Source organism: Notothenia coriiceps, unplaced genomic scaffold (genome assembly GCF_000735185.1).
Source record: "Notothenia coriiceps isolate Sejong01 unplaced genomic scaffold, NC01 NC01_scaffold00029541, whole genome shotgun sequence".
Taxonomy (NCBI): Eukaryota; Metazoa; Chordata; class Actinopteri; order Perciformes; family Nototheniidae; genus Notothenia; species Notothenia coriiceps.
The window spans coordinates 204,225-230,601 of NW_011362242.1; the positions used below are offsets into that span (position 1 = coordinate 204,225).

The 26,377-nt window shown below is 39.0% G+C and overlaps 3 protein-coding genes across 3 annotated transcripts; 2 read left to right on the forward strand and 1 right to left on the reverse strand.

Annotated features, from left to right (window-relative positions):
- The first annotated feature begins 196 nt into the window (after positions 1-196).
- On the forward strand, positions 197-6,949 carry taok3b (TAO kinase 3b). The gene is given in 9 exon segments (XM_010786765.1): positions 197-211; positions 621-908; positions 1,701-1,937; positions 2,055-2,183; positions 2,322-2,525; positions 2,904-3,143; positions 3,415-3,627; positions 3,761-3,943; positions 5,096-6,949. Coding segments are annotated over 9 exon segments (1,671 nt in total). The 3' UTR covers positions 5,258-6,949.
- A 2,639-nt stretch (positions 6,950-9,588) lies between these two features.
- m17 (IL-6 subfamily cytokine M17) lies at positions 9,589-11,100 on the forward strand. Its single transcript, XM_010786744.1, has 3 exons — positions 9,589-9,675; positions 10,090-10,238; positions 10,375-11,100. The coding sequence occupies exons 1-3, from the start codon at positions 9,621-9,623 to the stop codon at positions 10,867-10,869; spliced, it is 699 nt and encodes a 232-aa protein (XP_010785046.1). The 5' UTR covers positions 9,589-9,620; the 3' UTR covers positions 10,870-11,100.
- Positions 11,101-12,618: 1,518 nt separating this feature from the next.
- tescb (tescalcin b) lies at positions 12,619-16,638 on the reverse strand. Its single transcript, XM_010786745.1, has 8 exons — positions 16,388-16,638; positions 15,616-15,685; positions 15,322-15,402; positions 15,076-15,212; positions 14,923-14,984; positions 14,457-14,564; positions 14,334-14,381; positions 12,619-14,133 (listed from the first exon to the last, which is right to left on the reverse strand). The coding sequence occupies exons 1-8, from the start codon at positions 16,449-16,451 to the stop codon at positions 14,056-14,058; spliced, it is 648 nt and encodes a 215-aa protein (XP_010785047.1). The 5' UTR covers positions 16,452-16,638; the 3' UTR covers positions 12,619-14,055.
- Positions 16,639-26,377: the final 9,739 nt, after the last annotated feature.

The following is a 26,377-nucleotide window of genomic DNA, read 5'->3' on the forward strand; positions in this document are numbered from 1 at the left end:
TATGCTTTCAATATATGTGGGTTTTGTTCTAACCATTTGAATTTCTCAAAAATAATCCGGTGTTAGAGCCTGACGTGAAAAAACTTGAGGCTGGTTGAGAGGTGCCTGTAGTATTGCGGTGTCTCTTTAAAGGAAGGGGGAGTGTAGCAGAGGGACAGAGGGAAGAGATGAATAGAAGGCACCAGAACCACCTACCATGACCAAGTGCGCTGTAAATGTAGGACAGAAATTCGAGTGGAATACAAACGGATCATCAAGCGACATATTCGAGGGAAAACCATGTTTGGATGTGCCTTATCTGAATCAAATATTTTTAGACATGGCACCACATGCGATCATTGGAACACAGGAAAACTATTTTTCCTTCCAAACATTTCTTGCATTTTGAAACGGATAAGAAGAGTGGCAGTAACATACATCCCTGTGCTATCTTTCTCCGATTATCAATGGTAGGCATTGCATAATTCACCCTTATCCACCGGAGCCATTTGGTTCCTCCTCTCTGAGAAGAGGGGGACGCCAGAAAAAAACCGACTACATCCAGTAGCTGCCTCCTCGGTGGTGCCTGCAATTGTTTGGCTATGCCCTTCTCTCTCGTAGGAAGAACTTGCAGACAGTAGCGGGGGAACAAGCAGGGGAAGGATGCATTTAAAGCTGGATGTGTGCTGCATTCAGGGAGATTCGGCAATAATAGCAGCTCTAGCAGAAACAGCGAGTGCGGAGGGCCTGGGAAGCACCCAGCCCCACTATCTCCTCCTTTTCCTCCCCCCCTGCAGGACCATGCTTGCGTGAGGGATGAGGCTGTGCACAGGGACACCAGGCCAGAGCTGCGGCCTACTTCTCACAAGAGCCGGTCTCTCGACTGCAAGATCTGTGAACACATTGCCACCATCAAATCAGCATCTTTGGTACGCAGCTCTCTCTCTCTCCCTCCCTCCCTCTCTCCCTCTCTCCGTTTGCATACAAAAATGCGCGTGTGTGTGTGTTAGTGCATGTGTGCGTGCAGGCGACGGGGGGTGGGGAGGGGAGGGAAGGGGGGGTGTCTGTGTTCTCAGCTGTACATCTGTAGTCATGGCAACCAGATCCTGTTAATGGATGTCATTTTTTCCATTCTCAGCTTCCCCTCTCTCTGCTTCTGCTTTGATGCGTGTGCATTGCATGTATATGTATTCTATGATGTCTCTTACCAATGAGATTGTGTCACATTGTAAATGTTGCATCTCCACATCTTGTGTCATATCTTAAACAGTAATTGTACAGATTGGTCTTCAGCATAACAATGACATCATTGCCATCAATGCTGCTTAAGTGACTGATGGATTAATTGATGTTGCTTTCTAGTATTGCAAGTTGATTCTTATCAAGAGTATGAATTGGATCAAAAAGCAGTTCACCGCTTGTTTTGTTTAAATCTGATGCTGAAAGGCATTGACACCATCAACCCTAAAGGATTGTCAGACTTCTGATTCAACCCTTTTTAAGTTCTTGGGTTACTGTGGACGTAATCTGCAAACAGATTACTTTTTTTTGTTTGCAGACTTGTTGTTTGCACTGTTCTGTTTTAGGCCGTAACCCTTTGACTTACCAGCTGTCTGTCTTCCCCCCCCCTCCCTCCCTCCTTCTGTCTCCACCTTGGCAGTTGTTTCGCTCTGCCTGCTCCGTTTTCTTTTACTTCCTGCTTCCTGTGTTCCTCTGTCCAGGTCATCAGGTAGATCCAGGAGCATGAGCAGGACTTTGAGCTGCGGGAGCAGATGTCTGGGTATAAGCGCACACGGCGGCAGCACCAGAAGCAGCTGATCGCCCTGGAGAATAGGCTAAAGGCCGAGATGGATGAGCATAGGCTCCGGCTGCAGAAAGAATTAGAGACACATGCGAACAACACTTACATTGAGCTGGAAAGACTGGCCAAACGACATGCTGCTCAAACAGACAAAGAGGTACAGCCCTGACAGCTGGTGTATGAATGAGGTGGAAACTACTCAGTGATGTCACTTCATGGCAAACTTGTGCCTGTAAAGTCAATAAAGGGTGTTTATTTGATTATCTCTTCACAGATTAAGTCTGTTGCAGCAGAAGAGAGGAGGATCCAGCAACAGATTGTTGCTCAGCAAAAGAAAGAGCTGGCTAATTTCTTAGAGAATCAGAAGAAAGAGTACAGGTTTTGCAAAGACAAGATCAAAGAAGTAAATATCACCAACAAACACAACGCAAAGTTTAAGATCTCATTTTGTTTATCTGTTCATTATGAAATGCACTCTATGAGTTATCTTCAGATCATTAACACAACTTTTCTGTTTGACATTTTGTCTCCATATTTATAGGAGATGAGCGAAGACCCTTGTACACCCAAGGATGAGAAGTATGAGCGTCTGTCCAGGCACAAAGAAACAATACAGCGCTCTCAGGCTGAGGAGGAGTCTCTCCTGCTGGACCAGCAGAGGCTGGTCTACGAACGCAGCTGCAGGGCCCTCAAACGCCGGAGTCTGGTCAGGAAGCACGAATTTGAACAGGAGCAACTGAGAGAGGTAATGTTACCTCCTGACATCACATTATGTGCAGGTATTCAGTGCCAGTGATCACCAAACCAGATCCCAAAGAAAAAAAGGTTTCTTATAATGACTTTCAATATACTTAAGAAATATTGCTGCAGTTAATTTAATAATTTTTGTTTGATAAATCAATGAATAACTAATAAACCTTGAATGACCTCTTCAAACTGCTACTCTGACCAGCTTTAAAAAAAATCAAGAGCTTTTTAATTTCAGACATTTATTTTTTACTGCAAAACTACATTTCTCATTCCTTTTTTTTGTTTTAATATCCTTAAATAAACCAACCAGGTTACAGAATGTATGGAAAGCTGAATTTGCATACAGGTTAAAAACCACACTTGTTGTCCCCAGGAGCTGAACAAGAAGGGGACCCAGAAGGACATGGAGCATGCCCTGATGATCCGGCAGGACGAGTCCACGCAGGACATGGAGCGGCGGCAGCTGCAGATGCTGCAGAAGTTACGCACTGAACTCATGAGGCTGCAGCACCAGACCGAGCTGGAGAACCAGGAGGAGTACAACGGCCGGCGGCAGAGAGAACTACACAGGAAACACACTCTGGAGCAGCGGCAGCAGCCCAGAAACCTCAAGGTGCCTGCAACTCTCTCTTAGCTAATATGAGCTTATTTAGCCAGTTGGTTTCCAGGAAGTACATTTCAAGGGGTTTAAAAGTGTGCTTTTATACAAGGGTCTTGACAGTAAAGAATGATGACACTTTTGATGTGTAAATCATCTATTTTGCATCCTTGTTGAAGTCGAACTGGCTTCTGTTGTGTCATAATTAGATAACTTTTGATTGCATTTTACAGTCTGTATGTAACAGAAAGACAAATACATGAATTCCTCTTTCTTACCTGTGCAGATGCTGGAGATGCAGATCAAGAGACAGTTTCAGGATACGTGCAAGGTGCAGAACAAGCAGTACAAAGCTCTTAGGAACCATCAGCTGGAGGTCTCCCCCAAAGGCGACCACAAGAGCATCCTGAAGAGCCTGAAAGAGGAGCAGACACGCAAGCTGGCCATCCTGGCTGAGCAGTACGAGCAGAGCATCAACGAGATGATGGCGTCACACGCGGTACGATTACAGCGTTACCTGCATTGACCTCTTACATCTTCATCCCAACTTGGCCTGTAGTTTGATAAATGAGGCTCTACCTATGCTTGTTGTTAATGTCTTTGTAACTACCTCTGTCTCGCTGGGTCTCTAGATGCGATTAGACGCGGAGCAGGAAGCGGAGTGCCAAGCTCTGAAGCAGCAGCTGAAGCAAGAGATGGAGCTCCTGGACGCCTACCAGAGGAAAACCAAGTCACAGATGGAGACCCAACATGAGCGAGAGCAGCAGAAACTTGAGCAGAAGGTCTCCATACGCAGAGCGCACCTTGAACAGAAGGTAGGTTTAAGATCCAAGCCATCCCTAAATACTTTAAATGAATGCAGCCTCCTCAATGTAAGAGGACATAGATACATGGAGGTGGTGCCTGAGGAACATCAATGGGGTCATCTAAAAGGTTAAAGGCTTCTTTTCAAAATACTTGTTTAGTTGACATTGGCATCACTTTCTCATTGTTAGGAGGCCAATTGACTTAGGTGCTGTATACATATGATATCAAGTCAAATGCTTGTCAAATGCTAGCCATCTGGTCTTTAAAAAATATAAATCTCTTTATCAACTATTGGAAGGATTTTATGACGTGTAGTCTCCCTTAGGATAAAGGAGGGGGTCATTATCAGGTCACACTTTGGTTTGTCCAATACTTTGCCTTATCTGAACTTTGTGTTTAGAGCTAATGTTAGCATGTCACCAAGCTAAACTATAATGATAAACATTGAACCTGCTTAGCATCAGTATATTCAAATTGATAGGCACAATAAATATCTTGTGTGCAAAGCTGATGTTTGAAAGGGATCGTAGAGAAAAGCAAGGAAAAGGGTTCATCAACTAAGAGAGCATGGCCCAACAGTACATTACAGTACAGTACAGTACTCTCACATTTAATATCGGCTCATTGGAGAACATTTCATGATGAAGGGACTTCTACTTAGAACTTATCTTTATCAATATTAAATGTGACACATTTTCTTAATTCATTGATTTATCAGTTTAAAACATTTCTGAAAATGTTTTTAAAAAATGCCTGCGACCTAAATCCCAAGAAATCGTCTTCAAATGTCCCGTTTTGTTTTAAAAATAGGGCAAAAGAGAAATCTTGTGTACTATCTCATACTCTATTGAAAAGATAAGCATCAATTCCTCACATTTGTGAAGCTGGACCAGGTAATGGCTGGCAAAGGGTTTGCTTGAAAAACAATTGAAATTGTTGCAATAGTTTAAATGTCCATGCTGAATGACATATCAGTTATCAGAGCCACCACTAATCTTTTAGGAATATCAACACTAAAATGTATCTGTCAATCCAACTTTAGTGATGTTTCACTGTAAACAAATCATGGAGTAACCAAAGCCCCGTCTCTACCAGGGCAGACAAGATTAAAGTTGGAGATTATATATTGAAATAACTCTAGTCATGTTTTTTGATGACAGATTGAAGAGGAACTGGTCGCGCTTCAGAAGGAGCGCACTGAAAGGATCAAGCACTTGTTTGAGCGTCAGGACAGAGAAAATCACACTTTTGACACAGAAAGTAGATGTCTCGGCTTTGGAAGCCTGGGATCTCTGGACTTCCCCAAAGAAGACTCCAGATGAAAGTGGATTTATCTTTAGAGGACAACATATCCGTGCCCTTTTCGCATCCACTTGACCGTTTGTCACGTCCACAGTGGCAAAGCTGGATAACTTTCTCTATTGCTTTTCTTCTCTCTTAGATATTGCATCTTTGAACGGAGGTGTTACGTGCAATGAGAACTTCTTTTGTGAAACTTGAAGGGGGAAATAAAACAAAAATAATCTACAACAACATGTCAATAAAAAGCAAACCTAGTCAATGTATCTCAAAAACGTATGTGTTAAAAATAACAGACTCTTTCCTCCATGCCATTTCCTTCTTTTTTGGTATGAATTGAATAATTCAGGAAATTTTAGTAAAATTGGCACTTTGATATGTTTAAGTAGAAACCAGAAACCCATCATGTTCGTATGATGCTTAATGTGTGCTACGTGGAGGGACATTGTGGAATGTGAGCTGCGGACTCCCCCGTGGTGTTAAGCTGCTTTTTCTTTTTTTATTGATTTTATTATATTTTGTTTCTTTTTTTATTTTATGCTCTGAATGTGAATATTACTGTATGGGGTCACTGGATAAAGTCAGAGTTTATTCATTTGTAAATGTTTTTGTTCATACTTCCATATTGTGCTTATGCATACAGTATACTGTGGTCTCTCACTTTACTAGGCAACAGCTCTTATCTTTTTTTCATTTATTTGATATGTAGAATCAATTGGCATCAGCTTGATCAACCCTTATCACAATACAAGATCCCACTTGGTAAAACTGCTTATTATTGCATGCACTTTAAGGACAAATTCAGGTTGTGAAGTGAAGCATGAATCTGTCAGAGATTTTAGCTGTTTGTAAATAAAAGCATTTTTTTGTTTTTGTTTTAAGCCTATGGATACTGAACATAAGCGCCATATTTGATATGATAATTTCACAAATGCCTTTATTTAAGTTGTGCCTGAAGCAGATTTTAGTTTCCGTGTTTGTTATATCTATATTTTATTTACTGAGGCCGGCACCATTTTGTTTTGGTTTCATCTAAATATGTGAATCATTTAATGTTCACTAATCAGAGTTCTTGTAAAGGAAAATGGTGAGAATTGTGCTGTATAACTTTTGATATGAATATTTGTACATGAGAATATAGCTAGAACATACAGAGATACTGGTCTATTACTGATAACAGAGCTTAACGATAAAGACTTTTGCTTCGTTTTTGTTTTATAATATAGAGATATGGTCATACAATAGCTCAATATATTGTCAAATCACTAGACTCTCAGATTGTATAAATGCTGGTGGATGGAACCACAGACTTCTTATAATATCAGCACCACAATCTTTCATGGAGCGACGGTTCTACAAAAGCAAACACAACATGTGGGTCCAGATTGCATTTGAGTAAATAGTGTCTAATGATCAGATTTACATATTTTTTGCCATGTTCACTATGGTCATTGAACAGGTTGCACAATGTTTCCATTTGTACTGAATGGAAAGATAATTGTTTGGTGCTTAATTTCTAATACCACCTTTAGCCTTGTAGTTTTTTGTCTTGGAGAGACGATTGATTTTTACAAAATGTAAAGCATTTTGAAAACCCCTCTGAGTCAAAACACTACTAAGTTTTTCAAACACTCATGACATATTAAGAGTACCCCATGCAGTGAAACCCTCTAAAAATGAAGTATATGTATGAGAAAATAAATACTATTTTATCACGGGTCAGTTTTTGAAACATTGTTTAATGTGGTGGTCTTGAATGCAACCCTGTTATGTTTGGCAGGTATTTCTTCACCTGTTATTTTCTCTTTTCATTTCAGAGCCACAACATGTATTAATGTTCGGTCATGTTCCTCACAGGGCTGAAAGGTGGAAGATGTCCCCTGAAGTAACAAAGTATTTTAAAAAGAGGAACATAATGACAGTCAATTTCTGATGGCAATATGACGTAAATGCTCTTGTTTTACACGTTGAAACCTAAAAATCTGAATTTGTTATGTTTGACCAGAGTGTGTTCTGAAGTTGAATGGCTCCTCTAGATTTTTCAGCCTTTTACATTTTCACAAACTTTCTGAAATTTGATGAAAAAGTTTCTCATATGCAGTAAGGCCTTTTGTCTGGTCACATAACTGGAGCCTTGCGGACAAATGGTTCCATAACAAAAAGTGCTATTGGGGTGCTTGAATAAGCTTTGCTTGAGAGCTTCAGAACGGTTATGAACCTTACAATTTGTGTGAATTATGAGTTACTAGAGAGATGTATTTAGTTAGAATAAAGGGGACTTTCCTAAACAACCGTATTCACCATTTCCTGTGCAGTTCAAAGATAAAATAAAAGAGATTCTGTTGAAACAAAGGAGTCTCAATCGACATCCTGCATCTTATGACAATGCTTTTATCGTTTGGTTTTATTTCCTTGAAGTGCTTACTTATGTGGTCTAGGACTTCTTACTTTTCTTTGGTGTGATGTGAATGCTGTGACCTACTTCACATATCAAATGCTGTATATTTTAATAAGATGTGAAACTACAAACACACATGCAGGCCAAAGATAAATTATGAAAACAAGAACCTTGAACAGGAGGTGAGAGGGAAGTTACACTGCAGGAGCGTCCAGTTTCTTCTAAGCTTCCTGTTAAGAATCGTGGAAAAAGGTAGGACCCAAATGCAGACTACAAAAAAAAAAAAAGGTAAAAGGTCTAGAAACAAAAAGGCGAGCTTTATTTTAAAAGCTGATAAACATAAAAACATGGCATGGAAAACACAGGTAGCACAAACACACAAAACTGACCGTGACCAACATGGAGGGCGACAGGAGAGACTAACAATGAAACAGGCAGAAAAGAACAGCAAAACAAAACCCATTACCAGACACACAAAACTAAAACCGTGACATAACACCAAGATCGTGACACTTCCTTACGTTTCAGGGTAAACATACTTGATTTAGGGTGTCGATCTGGGGCTTTTTTGGGCATGGCTGTACTGTATATGCTGGCAGGAATTCAACTGTAGTTTTCTTGAATTCTCTGCAGCCCTTGCCCGCCACACCACAAACCCCTCTTTTATCCCCCGGGGCAAATGGAAAGCCCCGAGGATGGCAGCAGAGTGGTTAGCCTTTACCTGCAGTAGTGCTGACGGTGTTGTGGTGCGTCGAGTTCCCCTGTCTTTTCTCCAGTAGTCAGTGGTTTGACGGCAATGCAGCACCTAGTGTGGATGCCTACAACAATATGTAGATCAGCTCTCAGTGATCTGTTTCGTGGCCTGACCTCTCATTAACCCTGTGATACACGCAGCGAGTTTAACACATCATCGGGTGTCTCCAAACAGGAAGTGAAGTGACGAAGATAAGATTAGACAAGACGTGAAAACACGCTATATTTTCATATTTTCCTCCCAGTCACATACGTATAACATGAGCAGAAGCTTGCGGAGTTATGAGTCTGACATATTACCTACTTGAGCTGAGCAGACCCTCCCCTTTACGCACTTGTAAAAGTTTCTGATTGAGAAATGCACTTCCTCTGACTGCCAGCTTCCTCTGAAAAAGCACGCATGAAATTACACATAATCTGAAGTGCAGTTGTTAGCAGCTATAATGATGAAATTCTGCAAAAATGCTAATATGGAAAGTCCCAGACTATTTTACCACAGATTGTTGGTATGACACCTAATTCACTTTAGACCAATTATTTAAAAATAACTTAAAATGCACTTGTTTGTCAGCACAAGTGTTTCCATTGATTTATTATTTTGTCATATTTTTAAGCCAGTAAATCCATGAAGAGAAACTCATAAATCCCTTAAATGGGCACAGTGTTTGCTTTCACTCAATTTAAGGAACTTAAAAAGTTCCTTGAAGTACATTTGCTCTTATAATTTAAGAAGTGCATTAGAAAACATAACCACTGGGAAAATGTATATCTATGAACTGTGTCAAAGGGTTGGCTGACCTCAATCCTTAAATCAATTTCATGCATGCCTTATAAGGTTTTATTGTCAGCAGGTACTTTGTAGATTTTTAAGAATATTTTATAATTTAAAAAAAAGTAGTGATATGATAAATCACCTGTTTTACCCATGGTCACTCAAAAATAATTAGACACGGTCCCTGCTGGGTAAACATGCCCAGGCATGTTTACCCCTCTGTGGGACTAATAAAGGTGTTCTGATCTGATGTTGGGGCATTGTCCACTTGTTAGTGAGATAAAGGAGAAAAGAAAATGCACATCTAAGAAAAAGGAGGAGATTCCGAGACATTTGGTTGCCTCACAAAGTGCACGTCATTTCCTCCTGTGACAAATGTGTGGTTTTCTGTCTTTTAAAAAAAGTTTTAAAGGAGTGTGATCATTCCAAGTCCTTACAATGTGCCTGTGATACTGGGAGGAGAATGAATGGTCATGTAAAGAGTATGCATTTTCAACGGTTTATGGAAGCAGTAACAAGTAAGTTGTACTACTTTCTTATTCAAATTTAAACAGAAAAAGCATTTTATACTTCCACTTGGCACACTATTATGGTTATATTCTTACAGATGTTGTGAAACTGAGTGAAATATTTAGATTCAATTTGACTGCTTCCCAGTTTCTTTAAACACAGACAGTTTAAAATGTTACTTTTTAAACTGTCTGGAGAATCTGGACAATACTTAAGGAGACTGACAATTGTTGACATTTAAACATGCTTTACTATAACAACAGTGTATGTTGCTATAGTAAAGGCCTGAACTGATAATATAGCAGACTTAATAGCAACAGTTTAGTTGTATCACTCCCTCCTTCACTTGTGGCTTTAAAACAAAGTTCCCCTCACCGCTGGGATGTAGGTTAACCTTAACTGACCAGTTCCTTTCTCCACAGCTTTACTCTCTCTCCTGCTGGTTATGGCTTTTGATTCATCAAGAACTGTGGCAGCAAGCAGAAACCAGCAGTGTGGGGATTCTGTGCAGAAGAGTTTGAAGCTGAGCAGACTCTTACAGAAGGAATCTGTCGACCTAATCAAAACATATGTGAGTGCACGCATATAAGTGCTTTTTTTATGTCTTAAATCCTCATCTGCTTGTACCACACCCTTCTTAGAAAACATAGATGTTCATGTTCCTCTTTAAAGATGTGTGGCTTGATTATATATTTCTTTTTTTGCAGAAAGCCTCTCAAGGAGAAATGTCAGAGCTTTTCTGCAAGGTGTCTGTAAACAACGTCCCCGACCCCAACATCTCCGGCCTTGAGCCCTCAGAGAAGATAGCGAGCATCTACACGCATCTCCAAGAGTTCTTCCCACATTTTAAATGGGTGTACGAGCAGCAGACAGACTTACAGTTACCCACGAGCCCACTGCTGAGCGACCTGAGTCGATTCACAGCTGGCAGCAGGAACCTGGCATATCTCATAAACAACTTCTATCAGAGCCTCTTCCCAAACGTGCCTTTACCAGAGGGGGGGCCCACAACACTACCACCACCTCAGAACGTCTTCCAGCAGAAGGTCTACGGCTGCGTGGTGCTGAAGACCTTCAAGGAGCTCCTGTCAAATGTTTCCAGAGAACTGAGGAGTCTAAAAAGCCAAGTGTGCAGAACGAGGACACACACCAACACACTCTTCCGAGGATGGCCTAAGGCTGGCCTTAGAAAGTCCGTTTAACAACACTGGGTTAAAAAAAAGACTTTAAAAGGGAGGATGAAGGTGGCTGCATCAATGTAATGAAGCCTATTTATGGTATTTATTATTTATTTGTTTGTTTCTGATGAGATACATGCTGTTAAAATAGAGTAAAGTTATGTCTCTGCAATATATGTATATTTAAGTTGTCTAATATGTTATGTTAGGTTCTACTTTGCTGTTTTGCTGTATACAGAATTATTAAATGATGCTTTGCTGCTGAACTTTTCTATGTTTTCTCAGTGTGGTTGTATAAACAATATACCATTTCAGCAACATGGTGTCTTGAAAAACAGATTTTCATTCACAACATAGGTCTTCTGTTTGCTGGACTCAATCTGAGGAACAATATAATCGGACATCAAGTGTATCAAGGGAGTTAAAACTAAATCAGGAAGCAGCTGAGACGCTGACTGTGTGATATCAAGAATGACGCATGGGTTTAACACAAGGCAGTATTTGATCGGAAAGATTTCATGAAACTGGCGGGCTGTCTGGCCAGTCACAAGGTGTCGGTGTGTGTGCGTACTTGTATCCTTATATAGATGGAGACCCAAGTGTGAGAAGGGGAAAACAGGAGAAGTTGATAACCTGCTAAAAAACCCTTTTATATAAATAGATACAAATCAGACAATGTCAAAAATATATTGCATATATAAATAACATACCAAGTATTTTTGTTGAAATTAAGTAATGCTTAACTAAACTTTCCTCTCATCACAAGCTATGAGGAAGCTGGAAGTAGATGGGGATTCACTCTAGGTCATGAATCAAGTTCCCTGTAATAACTCTGCTTTATTTAAAGCCCAAACAGAGAGGGTACCTTAGGACAAGTGTTTCTTCAGTCTACATTATTCATTCATTTTCACCACCCACGTAATGCTGTACAAGACTGGAGAGAGCTGAAGTATACTCCAGCAGATACAGTTTTGGTGGAAAGGCCTTGGAGTAGTCACAAGATCTCCTGTAAAACACTCTCTAATGCACTTGACTTGAAGAAACCCCAAATAACCCGCACAACTTCAACACCACCAAGAGGGAGCACATGCAACGCATAACATAACTTAACCAGGACCTGTTGTAGTTCCTGTAACCATCGATCCACCTGTCATCAGCACATCACTATGGAAATGTGTTGACTTTTGAAGAACTGCAAAACGACATTTAATCAAACTATACTGTTTCCAAGGTCCAGAAAAAAATGCTATGTCTTTACTCAATTTTATGGCTATCCATATTTGATGAGAAATACAGTACATATAATAAACTTCAACCTCATGCTGGCGCTAGAGAAATGGTCTTTGGATTACAAAAATCACTGGGAGACATCACCTCTTAACTGTGAATGACTGCACATATGTGTATGCCAATCCATAAAGCAAATTCATTGATTAAGTGAACACTTTGAACCATTTGAGGCATTAGAATTAAAGGACAATTAAAGTGTTTTATCCTCTGGGAAGACCAACATTGTTATCCATTTTAAAAGTTGTGAAAAGAAGAAAATGCTGCTATGCACTTGCTTCATTTTAATCTCAACTATCCATTGTCTTAGCCGTTTAGATTTAACTTCAATAACAGAAATTAGAGCTCCGTTTAGTTTTAAACCTGTTGTTTTATGATATATCCTGTAACATATCTAGCAATAAATTCTGCACAGAACCAAAGAGAAATGGCCGTACAGATTGGAATACAATGCGACTCTACAGAAAAAAAGATACAAGTAGAAAGTTAGAATTCTGAAACACATGTGTTGTATTTTATTGCAAAAATATGGATGGTTTACAAAGTAAAGGAATCAGTGACAAGGACTGGAAATTACAGCTAATAATTCAAATGATAATCATCGTCAAAACAATGAATAAACATGTATCCGATGAAAGCTCCACATAAACATTATTCATGAGGTAATGTACCTACTGGAGAAATTACACAAACATGTATTGAATCAGGTGCAGGTTCATTCTTTAACATGCTTTACATGTTTTGACCTGTGGGGGGCAGTATACAGCCGCGACTGAATACATTGAGCATCAGAAGTGCTGATGGCTATCTTTGAACATTCAAGACGGTCAATAATTTAGCATTCACCAGAAATATGAAAACATGTTCAAACATGCAGTATTAGTAAACAACAAGCACACGACAAGACTCAATACCTATTAACCACAACATATAAAACAGGTACAAGTGAAAGCTTATTTTATTGATAGTCACAGTTTGAGCTTGACTGCAGCCAGAATCACACACTGGGGTTGTTGTGGTCATTGCGTAACGTTTACACTCTCAAAACCAGCTTCCCATTTATAATGCCCTTTTAGGGTTATTACAATGCTTTCATATTTATTATTCTCAAAAAGTTGTGAATGAGATGACTTTGTGTATAACAATCACCCCAAAGCAATGGAGTTAAAGGTAACTGGTGGTAGCTGTTGAATCAAGCATTGTGCGCTTAAGTTTGGCTTGAAATGTTAAATTCTCATATAAAGTTATTCAAACTCCTGATATTAAAATATCTCTATGACTTTTCATCATATGTGTGGTCTTAAAAAGTGAAAATGATCTTTTTGAGGTGAATCATGAAATCCTTGTTCATTCTTCGATCAGATACTGCCAGCAGGCACTTTATCTCGCATGCCAACACTCCCATTTCCTTTTTACCCGGAAGGCGCACCATGAACTGGAATACGGTTCATGGGGTTTTTATTGTGCAAATGTAGTGTGCAGAGCATGCACTGAGGACCATACTTGTGAAAGGCATTTCAATGTTGTATTGCTATTATAAGACAAATATAAATATATTTTACATATACGTACATTTCTATATCCCTGATTATTAATATTATTAATTTATGGCATTAACTCTTTCAAGTCTTTTGAGCATCAATATTTGCATGCATAGAGTCGGACATTGATATTCGATTATTGCTTAGTCCAACTACTTTCATGCAGAGTTAGTAGACTTATTATCTCATATTATTGCTTACAATCAAATTGACTATTTCTACTATATCGTTATATTAATTGAATCTACATAATTATTCAAACATAATTAAGGCATTTTTTTCCATGCAAGCAATAAACTAAAAACTAGTAACAAATAGTGAAATCATTATAAAGAGCTTCCAGAGTGTTCCCGAAGTCTCTGCATAGTGCAGTGTACCAACCTCACTTACAAAACGTTGGGGTGTCCATCATTGAAAAGTGAACATTCATTTTTAACTCAATCTCAAAGCCTTTCAGCAGCTAGAAAAAGAAAGAGTTTTATGTTGTTTAATATTACGTTATTTCTTACTTTCCTTAAAAGTGGCTGACTTTTTATTTGATTTTGCAATATATTTTATAATAATCACATATTGAAACGCACATTTAAAGTATGCTAATTTACTATGAAGGTAGATTTAGCAAACATATGTATTATAATAGTGTGTGATCCGTGTACCAACCTTAAGAAAATGCTCAAATGTGATTCCCTCGAAGAATTCATCAGGTTCCTGCGTGTGAGAAAGAAAGGTTACAGACAAACAATGAATCAAAGTTTAATTGAATCTAAACTGAATCTCACATACCATGTGAGCCATTGAAGTACTGGCAACTTCCCTCATGGCAGCATCAGCAATGCCTTTGGCTGTGTCCTTCCCCAGGTCCTCAGTGAGAGATAGTAGCTCGTCGATCACCTGGACAGATGTGAGCAACAAGTTGAAATCAAATAATATTACTACAATGGCTACAGGTATCAAACACGTCATCTGAAAAGGTTTAAGGAAAGGAAATTCCTCCCTTTTGCCTTAATTAACTAGCAATTGTTGCAGGAAAGGCCGCTGACTAGTGTTAGACTGGAGACACTCAAATCATCAAGTCTGTGTCAGACTACGTCTCTTGACCATAAATTATCCAAAACTGTTCAAAAGATACCCTAACAACATTAAACTGACATGTCATGATAATCTCCTCAGAATATGAGTAAGGATTGTTGTGATTTTCCCTGGTTATGTGACAGCTAAAGTGCATGAGTAGCAGTGACCGGAAGCTTACATGTCTGTACTCCTCGAGGGTTATCGTCCCATCGTCGTCTGTGTCATGCATGTTGAATATAACTGCAGAGAAAAAAAACACAGGTATTGGTTCAACTGCTGCATGTCAGCCACCGATAATGTCAACCATGTGGTAATGTGATTGAAGACACACATCTCAGTTTCTCCCTCCTGACGCTCTCACGCTCCTCTATCATGCGTGGCGATGGGGCCTTGAAATGGGACATGACCATCAGAAACTCCTCAAAGTGGATCTCATCCACAGGGCCCTCGCCATTCCGCCGAAAGTTTCTAGAGGAATATAGAGATCAGCCCGCAGATTGTGCAGTTCCCACGTAATGTTATTGAATCTTATCTCACATCATAAGTTCAGGCAACATTCAAATCATCATCACTGTACCTTCTGTCGAAGAAGGCCTCTATTATCTGCGAGCGGATGGGATTGCATGCCAGATCTGGGATGCTATTGAAATGATCCCTCCTGAGATTGGACAAGGATTTTAAGGAGTGGCAGCATACAGTAATATTTAATCATGGACACAGGTTGCACAATGTTTACACAGACAAAAGGCTTGTTAGGCAGGTTTCCACTTCAAAGAAAGCTGATCAACTGCCAGGGCAATTTGTTTTTCACAACCTGAAATTATCTCATAAGAATTCACAATAGTCAGTAAAGGTTCTAAAAAACACTTACTTCAAAGTTTCCCCATTGTGGCCCAGCAGCTTAAACCTTGTATGTAGGACTCCGATCTGCGAAATTGAAACTAAAACATAGAAAAGGAGAAGTTAGTTCTTGTGTATGCATAACGTATAGGTAAAATGCCTCTAAAAACAATGGCGAAAAACAGACATGTTATTCAAACCGGTTAGATAGTCATCTTTTTGACATTTAAATAAGTACAGCTCTGAATATGCTCTACATTCCATCACGTATCAATGGATGCTTTCAAGGCCACAGATTTGGATATTCATATTGTATGCAAAACACTGATTTTCTGTGATCAGCCACCTGTATCTAACACACGCACCAATTTCAAATAAGGCTACAGGTTAAATACGATAGCTTTTGTTGCATTTAACAAAAAGGCAATTGATTAATTTAACCTTGTTTTGTAAAAGCGTTCAATACAGTGGTTCATCTATTATTTACAGCACCTCTTCTTACCTGGGTAAAGTTACACTTCCATTAACTTGCAGTAAATTATTTAGTAATGCTGCGCCACATAGAGGCTGCTGGAAGAATGTAGTTACGCAATAAAGGCACATATTGATCGTGCTTTTCTTGGACGATGAATTCCCCTTTCAAAATAAGACCGATTTAAACCAAGAAAATTATGTCATTAGGTCTCATTTCCGGTGCAGTGAACTCATGTTTCCACACATCCTACGTGTCTGTGTAAGGTCTTACAATTAAAACAGCTTAGCCGCAAATGCAAAAACAAGAATGATGATCAGCTCATACTCACAGCCCGTCTTTTCCTTCAGATCAACGTACTCTGGTTGACTAGGTGAGGACTGAAACGCACCCATCCCTCGGTGAATATTTTCCTTCAGTCCGGAGTAACGGGACCAGATACAGTCTATGCACCGGAGGCAAGTCGCAAATAAACAAAACTGTTGGGATTTAAACGGATCTCAGAGTGTCATGTCTCAATTTCATGCATCTCACTTCCCTGTGCGCGCGGTCACCAGCAGGTTGCATCCTCTGCACACGGTGCATGCTACTTCCGCACCCACAGTCCTCATGACGACATATTGAGGACAACAGGCTGCACTTTGAATAATCTATGCACACTTGTTTATTTATACAGCGGTTGCGACTGTGTTTGTTGGTACTGTACCGGTACACAGTTGGTTAGATATCATAATATAAGCTTAAGTCTGAAATGTGAAGTATAACGTTTCAAACGGAAGTGTTTTGATATTCTGAAGTATTACATTACAGTATTTAACCTAGCCAGTTCCACAGGTGCACCAACCTGTTTTAACTCTTATTTTGCTGAAAAAACTGTGATCAATACACAGACTGAACACACAAACATTTCTTTTTTAGATTCTGCACTTTTAAAGCAAATTATGTCATTCAAGCTACAGTAAATGACTATTCCTAGATGTGTAGCCATAAACAAGAACTGAGATAGATATCATCAGATGGGGAATTTGTGTGCTACCAAATTAATTCAAACAGACAACAAATTATAGGCCTTTTGACATGTTATTCACAGTACACAACACAATTAAATACACAGTCATACACATAAATAACTCAATAAAATCAGCTGTTTGAAACATGATTAAAAGCTGAACAGTTAACAGATGTTGCATGTAAAAAAACAATTATTCATTTAAAAAACGTACCATTGCTGGAACAAAACAAAATTAAGAGTCATTCGGTAGAGCAATGCAACTGAGTCTGCATAATAGATGGCCTTCAAAATACAAAATTAGTTTGTAGTAATTATTTCAGACCTTACTCTTTAGCGCTTACTGTCACAAAAAATATCACACAAGTGTATCCAAAATGTATTCTACGGACTAATCTTGTTGAATTTTGTATGTCATTTTGTGCAGAAATGCTATGTCCTCTTTGGACGTTTGCATGAATTACAATGCTTGAAGAAGTGAGTACATTTTCACATTTGAAACAAACGTGCTCATACAACTGTATAGGAGGCGTGTGGTGCAGTGGGTTGTCCGTTGGTGTTCGGATCAGGGGGTCACAGGTTCAAACCCCACTGCAGTCAGCACGTCGTCGTGTCCCTCGGCAAGATACTTCACCCCAAATTGCTCCTGTGGGGATTGCCCACAGTATTGAGTATGTAAGTCGCTTAATAAAAGCGTCTAAAAAGTAACATGTAATGTAAAAAATTCACACCGAGCTTGAAAATCTTCATTTTAGGGAGGCTGTGGCTCAGTGGTTAGTGTACTGGACTTGGAATCAGGGGGTAGCATGTCCGGGTCCCACTGCAGTCAGCATGTCGTTGTGTCCCTGGGCAAGACACTTCACCCCAAATTCCTCCTGTGGTGATTGTCCACAGTACTGAATGTATGTAAGTCGCTTTGGATAAAAGCGTCTAACAAATGTAATGTAATGTAATGTATTCCATGCATCTAAAAGTGTAACAAGTGATATGCTAAATATAATGTTGATTAAATCAATGTGTTACCAAAGTTCACCACATGGTGGCAGCATTTTATCATGTGTAATGTAACACGAGTGATTCAATATCATACATGCACATCATACATTTTACATACAACAAAGTAGCAGACATACAAATCAACAAGACATTACATACAGTAAATAAAGAAAAAGGGAAAAAAGGAAAGAAAAATACATTTTTAGTTTTTAATAGTGCTAATTATATAGCTTGAGTCAGCCCATTTCTTTTTATGGATATGAAATGTCCCTAAAAATACAATTAACTGCACAAAAAGTACTAGAGAAAAGGTTTGTTATCCCTGATGTCAGTTCAGTTTGCATCAGAGCAGGACTGTGTGTGTGTGTGTGTGTGTGTGTGTGTTTACACAATGAAAATAAGTTGTGTTAAATATAATGTTAAATCCCAGGTTTTTTCAATATTCAGGATCAACAAATGATACACCATCAATCCCCTTTCACCATGATTGTGTATAATCATTATTAAATTGTAACAAGCCCATCACAACCTGTCCTACTTCACAGCTGTTTCCAAATCTGGCAGGTTTCAGAGTCAGTAACTGTTGCATCCTCCAGTCATGAACAATGAGCTGTCAGCGCTACAGCTGTTAACAGGTTGTGTCACCTTGCGGTCTCCTTATAAACAGTCTACGGAGAATCTGAAAGCCTTGTTATGACTCTAATCAACTATTCTTTTAACAGATACAACCGGATAAATCAGTAAACTGTCAATATAAGACCATCTGCTGGTGAGCATACTTTATTATCCCAGTCTCAATATTGTGAAACTGTGATAAAAAAAAAATGGTGTCATAGCATTTGTCCTCGCACTATATTGCGTTTTAACTAGACAGGATGGTGATTATTTGTTCATGTGCCACTATTGTCCATCGTCATACCCAGAGACCAAACATTACTTTTATGCTGCAACACTTTTTGGCTAGTTTTCCAGGGGCGATTCAGCAAACTGATTACTGTATAGTGTAGTATGCAGCACAATATCAAGTCAAATAAAGTGCTACATTTGGACACAGAGCCGTAGAAGACAGAGACTCAAGATACTACTAAGCAAGTTGATATTGTACTTTTGAGGTGCAAATTCCTACATGTATATGACATTTAGAAGATTAACGTTGAATGGTTTGGGAACCTTTAAGAGTCTTGGACCCTAGGAAACGTGCATTTTTTGTCCAACTGGTTATTCCAGCCTTGCTTTGCACAATAAATAAAGTATTAATGGGTTTGACTAAATGTTTTAGTATAACCATGATTTAGTAGTTAAAAAACACAGGAATGCTACGATTACAGCCTCTATGGCATATATGATATTCTCAGTGTTGCTCTGTTCACACTATGTCACTTGGAATATGAGCAACCCATTAATAAAAATAAGCTTGAAAACAGTTGCTTTACATATCTGTAAGCCATTGGCCTCTGACAAGGCAGAGTTAAAGTATATATTCAGGGTCAGAAGAGGTAAAACAAATCAGAACACATTCAAGTATTTTCTCTGTGGAGGGGGATTGATGCATCACCTTGAACACAATCATCAACCCTGATGGAAGAGAGCAACAATACATGTTCTCTTCTTTATCAGCCTCTGTCCTTGAAGCGCTCTTTTCTATGGAAGTGTCTCACTTGCAGCGTGTTGTAACTATTTCTGAGCGACCAACGTCTGCTGGCTTGAAATTGATTTGAATACAGACTCCGCTCCGGAGAGAGGGGGAGACAATAAGGAGGTGTCTGCTATACGGAGACAAAAAGGGGGCGGGAAAGCGTGGCCAAGGAGAGATGGCAGCCTGAGCCTGTTTTGCATGCACGGGGGCTTCTGTGGGAAAAGGAGTTGACAGGAAGCCGCAGTGCTGCCTCCAGCTCTCAGACAACAGCTGCTCAGGAAGAGGAGACGTCCTGAGGGTGCTGCGATACGTCTCGCTCTTTCTCCATCCCTCTTTTCACCTGTCTGCTTCCTCCTTTCACTGAACAGACGTACGCTACACAATGCATTCTTCCCATTCACACACATCTTGATATCAATGACACACACACACACACACACACAAACACACACACACATACACACACACACACACACACACACACACACACACACACACACACACACACACACACACACACACACACACACACACACACACACACACACACACATCAGTGCATGAGATTCATAAGAAATTGGCAGGCTCAAACAAAAACACTCAAATGGTAAAGCTGACTTTCTGATGGAATCTGTTGTTTGTTCTGCTAAGCAATGTTTAGGAAGAGTAATTATCAGTAGTTTAATGAAAATGAAATATTCTTCCTCTTCTGAGCCACTGATGAAAGACATTTCAATGAGCGAAGCCTTTGTATTGAATTCAATTTTAATATTTGCATTTGTGTAATTTGGTTATTTATGAGGTTTGTGCGATAGCTTTTGATCAGTTTCCACATGCAGAACGAAAAACCAATTTCTTCCGAGTGTTTTTATCCACAACTGGAGAACAACACACTGCTATTTGTATTTCAATTGTCACCACATCTTTTTGAGAGAGATGCCTTTACATGTATATCTCACAATAACAGCAAGATTGTTTGATGTGACAGCTCAGATAATATTAGATTGATTAAACCTTTATCTTTCAAAGACAACCGCTCATTAAATAAAGATTTTTGGGCAAAAAGTCCCTAATTTAAACAGAAAAAAGTATTATATTCCAGATTGGAGAAGTTTTGATTGCTTACAAATACTAAACATTAATAAGCAATAAAACATGTTCTTATAGAAAGGTTGCCTCAGAAGTGTTATTTTCTCCCTATATAATATATTTAACATTATTTAAAAAATAGTTATCACAAAAGGGTGCATTACACATTAATGAATGGGCATCCCATAATTACAGGAATGCCATGTATCTGGAATAGGATTCAGGAGCCAACTTTTGTTTGGGTGGTATTAATTACTTTCAACACTTTAGGGGTGACCCAGTTCTAAAATTAAAACATCCAGACGGGGAAAATTGAGAGTGAAAAATAATTACCGTACCTCGTTAGAAGAATACTGAGTGTAAAAAACATCCAGTCTCTGTGGCTACTTCACAAGATTCTGTGTCAAACTATGAGTAGGTATGACAATACTTATACTAAATCTAATCATAATACATCTCATACCTCTGCAATAAATCATGAAAGTGTGTTTTACAGCTTTCAGTTTGCTTTTGAACTGATGGCACATAAATGAACAGAAATGTGTCTCCTTCTCACTTTTTGCCCTTGGTTTGTCAATATAAAAAAGGGATTGCCGAGGTGGGGACAGGGCATGCTCTGATCTCCAGACAGAAATAAATCAATTTCAGAGTACAAGCAATTTAGAGATAGCCAAAGACAAAACTGAGTTACAGTGAAAGACAGTTAGAATGCAGAGAGGTCAGGGAAGTTTTAGAAATGGAAAAGTTATTATTGCATTATCAGAAGGACTAAATAAGGATTTATAAAAAAAAATCTACTATCTAGTTTCAAGTGATGGAAGAAATGGTCGTTTCCTCTCAGGGGAATCTCTCTCAGGCGAGATAGGAGATGTAATCCCTCAGGTGTGTCCTGGTTTTGTTCGGGGGTGTCTTCTCAGTTGGTCATGCCTGAGAACACTCCAAACAGAGCCGGGCACTTTCATGAGATGCCTGAACCACTTAGAGCTGGCTGCTTACAACGCAAAAGGAGCATTTGTTCAATGTGGAGGCTTTCCAGAATCACAGAGAAACCAGCAGAGAAACCTCATTGTATCTGCAATCTCATCTTTCTGTCGTGCTTCAGAGCTCGTGAGGATTTGAATGAGGACTTACTGCTAAATTAAGAGTTTTACTTCATGGCTCAGCTCTCACATCACCTGCAGCAGATTCCCCTACATGATGATCAATCTCAAGAACCATAATAATACAATATATCACCTGAACTCCTCTACTCGTGGCAGCTGCTCCCTCCTGTTCTAAATTGAGCAATCCAGCTTTTTTCTGAAACACATTCAGCTTCAAACCCCTCAAATTGACATTGAAGGTCACATTTGAAGCTGTAAGGAGAGCAGTATCTGCAAAAAAGCATAACATCTCCCAGTGTCACTAAATGTCAAGTGTCCCACATTTCCATTCAATACCATTGTTCTCAAGTATCAGGTGCACCGATTCAATCAAACATGTTTCTCCCCATGTCTACATGTTTAAGAAAAAGTTATACACACATATTATAACATCAAAGATACCAAACGTATTGCATAAGGGTCATCTAGCGACATCTAGTTACTTTTCAAAGCCATCTTTATCTATATTCCATTGAAAAGTTGGCAACAGAAAACTAGCTTGCGGGAATGCATTTTTCAAACATTTAGCCAACTTTAACACAAGTTGGGACCAATTCTTTAAGGTTTAATTTACTTCATGGTGGATGTGTTGGTGAAGAAGACTGCTTTATTTGTAACATCACAAACTAAATCCCCCTGGTCAGTGAAAGATTGGCTTCTTGGTCTTGGTTGTAATTCTTGGTTTTTACTGAGTCTAATTTGCAAGGCATGATTAGGTTAGTATCATTCATTATAGCGGATAAACACTGTTGAATTATTCCTTACACTTCCTTTTTGGAGTTTTTGGTTTGGGGCAGGCTGAACAAAGACACCACCAGCCTCTCTTTTTAAATGCAATCACTCACACATCATCTCCATGCACACCAAAACATTTTAAGCGTAACCGACCTGCCATGCCTGCTTGACGTTGCTAAGGTACGAGTGTATCTATCATGTTGTTACAGCGTTCACATGAGGTTCCAGTAGACCAGAGAGAAAACTTAGCTAGGCTTCTTCTGCTGTGAGTGGTATAAGCAGCTCTTGGGTAATCGTCCAGAAGAATGAGTGTGCTGGTCAACTGTGGCATACTGCTTAAAGCATACCCTCAAGATGGACCTCATCTCAAATAAATGTTGGAGAAGGGCATGTTGGCCTTGTTGTTAAAGCTCATCGCCAGTGTTGAAAAGTTATGCTCAGCCCTGACCTATACCACTCAGTCATTTCTTAATGTCTTTTGCCCTATAATGTTGATTGAGTGGAATACGTTTGAGTGTTTGCAGTGATTTCATGGTGAATAAATAATGTGCAAAGGTCAAATGTTGAGATAACAGTATTCATATTGTTACATTTAGAACCATACTGTTGTCGATCTCAATGATTCAGTATAACATATCTCTGACCTTACACGTAATGAAAGTCTATTAGAGAAGTGTTTATGAACTCCAGGAACTAAAGGCCAACATATTATCAGGTTAGATGTTCATTTAGGAATAAGTTATGCTTTAACCTTTAACTGACCCTTTATTCATTATTAGAAATTCAAAACATTAACTTTATGCAAGTATTTAGAGCTTAAATGCAAAATATGTAGCACTTAACTACATGAAAGTATGCAAAAAGACATGTCACAATTTTCAATTTGAAGGTACAGCTAAAAAACTAATTATACAGTATGTGACATGCATATGATTTGCTAACAAAGCAAGAACATCTGTTACCACCTTAGGGGGAGGAATATTGAGCAGATGCAGATCTGTGATGATTGGACGGCGGACAGTAACCTGTAATTATGAATCACATTGACACATCAGGCCTCGCTCTGCTGTGATTTGATGGCTAATTTTAAATTAAACCAACGTTTTTTATCTTATATAGAAATGTTCAATATAATCATGTATTCTGATCTGTTGTGACCTCCCCAGGCCAATTTGTAAGCTAGATAAAACAAATTGGTCAATATGTCTGTACCAAAAAGAGGGTCCATCCATCCAACAGTTGTCAATACATTTCACTACACACAACAAATACTTACTTCATTATGGCGCTACCAAGGGCAAGACCAAAGTCATTAATATGAATCATCCAGGAACCATGAATGTTGGTTCAAAGGTTTGTGCCAATCAATCAATATTAAGATGTTTAACTGAATAACTTAGAACTTTGATCTGTGAAGGATACTAGATGAAAAGTCAGAGGATCAACAGATTTTGGTCACAGAGCTCCAAATGGTATCTTATCAGTAGCACATTTGCATTTAATTAAATATTCTGAACCACTTGTCATGCAGTAAACCAGTAAAAGATGCCCTTACCTAATCCACCCTTGTGAACATTGTAACAAACTATTTGCCTGATCAGATGCATAACCCAAACTAAACTCTTGTTTGTGTCTGTAACTGGGGTCTCCATTATTTTGGTAAAGAGCTTCAATTTTGGCGAAGCAGTTCTTTGTACTATCTTTAGTAAAAAAGCATACTTCCTATTATACTAAACAGGAAAAAATCAAGAAAAAGTGTCTAAAGCGCCAAGTAAGGCATTTTAATAAATACAGAAAACTTAAGACTAATATGACAAACAATGTTGACAATGTTAAATTATTGCTCAGTTAACAGCAACTTGACGATGTACAGGACACTAAAACGGCACCCAACAGCGAGAATGACCATAGGTTGTCCACCACAGTTAACTATTGTAACACTATGCACATTTTTAGAATAATGAAACAAACAAGTGTTGCAGGGAATTTTTTTTTTTCATGCCCTGTTGTTGAATTGGCCACACCACCTGTAACTAATTAAAGTGAATTAAGTAGTTTGATTGGCGGAGCTCGGAGCGATCTTTTCAGTCGCTCAATCTACATATGTAAACTCACACTAGTGTCCTAAATGCAGTTTGTTACCGTTAATGTAAAGTTACAGATATATTTAACAGCTTATCATATTAACCTGTGCACAACTGTCTCCAAAGCCAGCCAACTCCCAGGGTGCGCAATTAGAAGATTCCCCGGGGAAACAACCCTGCGTTATCGTTCCGGGTATACACCGAGTAGGGGGGAGTGAATGTATGTAATTTATGTTTAATGGCTTTGTTGTACGTTTTTCATGTATTAATCATGGTAATTAAGGTAATTAGGCTTGTTAAGTATTTTGAAGTCATGTTTATTATTGTTTGACTCAGTTTTGTACATAAACAGGTATGACCATAGCACCCCTGTTTTTAGTAGCACCTACAGTAAGGTTGGGGTCTATATAATGCTGCTATTTGTGCCAGTGCGGTGTGGTTTAGCAGCAGGCCTTGCAGCAAAGTGTTCGATGCCATGGTGACAGTGTAAATGATTGTAAATAAATGGTACCATTGGAGCTTGCTCAAACTCCTGCCTACTCACTAAAGGTCTTGACTATCCCAAGGTCACTCTGGTGCTTCTCCTTTCATTTTAGTATTTTTTTCAAGAGTTCTCATCTTTTCCATTGAATCCAAAATCTCTGTTTCTGCTCTTTTTATGGAGCCATAGAAAAACAGATTTCAGAAAATGTAAAACCCCTGTCCTCACGCACATACACATTCTCAAGTGGTTTGGGTCATGTTTCCCTTGCTTTAATGTAAAGAATGCTTTGTTTGAGTTGTTTCATGAAGTTGTGTGAAATGTACAATATGAAGTTTGGAATATTTGATTGCTGTGTCATTCGAGTTGTCAGCACTTCAGAGATCAGAAGGACTTGCAATTGATTTGCAATGTATCTACAGTATGATGACTTTTGTCCTTGAGGACTTCAGATTTGACTTAACTTGAACATACATTAACATAACATTAAAGCACCTCTGAATCGTTAATTAACTTACTGAAAATGTCAGTCTTAAGTCCCTCCTACATTATTCAGATCTTACCTTGGGCATCCTCTAAGCCAGGGCTGGACTGAAAACAAATAGGGGCTCTGGGCTTGTGGGATCATGTCTGAACACTTTAAGCTCTTATGCCAAAGTGATAAACCTGATAAATGATTGTTGTTTTACTAAAATCCCTTTACCATTCCACTCTTTCTCGGGCTTGGTCATTAGCAAAACGTTTCCGTGACATATGCTGGCGGTCCCCAGCAGATCAGATCTAATGATGTTGATGAGACCCCTGACCTCTCTGTTGCACCTGTTTGAATTCCCTTTCTATCCAAGCTGTCTTATCAAATCATTGGCCATGCTATTAAATCTGATTTTCAAAGTACAAAGCATTTTCTTGCAGTGAACTCATATACTGTAGGACTTACATTTCATTATCCTTTCTTTTACTATAATACAGAATCCAATATTGTACTGTGTATAATTACAGAATGGTTTGGTGTTGGTAAAGTGTGTCATAGGGTCATTACCTTAATTTAGATAATCATTGTCCTGCTAACCCAGCTAGCGGGGAACGTTCTCACAACTTTGGCTAACGTTACCTATAGGTTCTAATAAGGTTTTAAAGAAATGTTTTCAT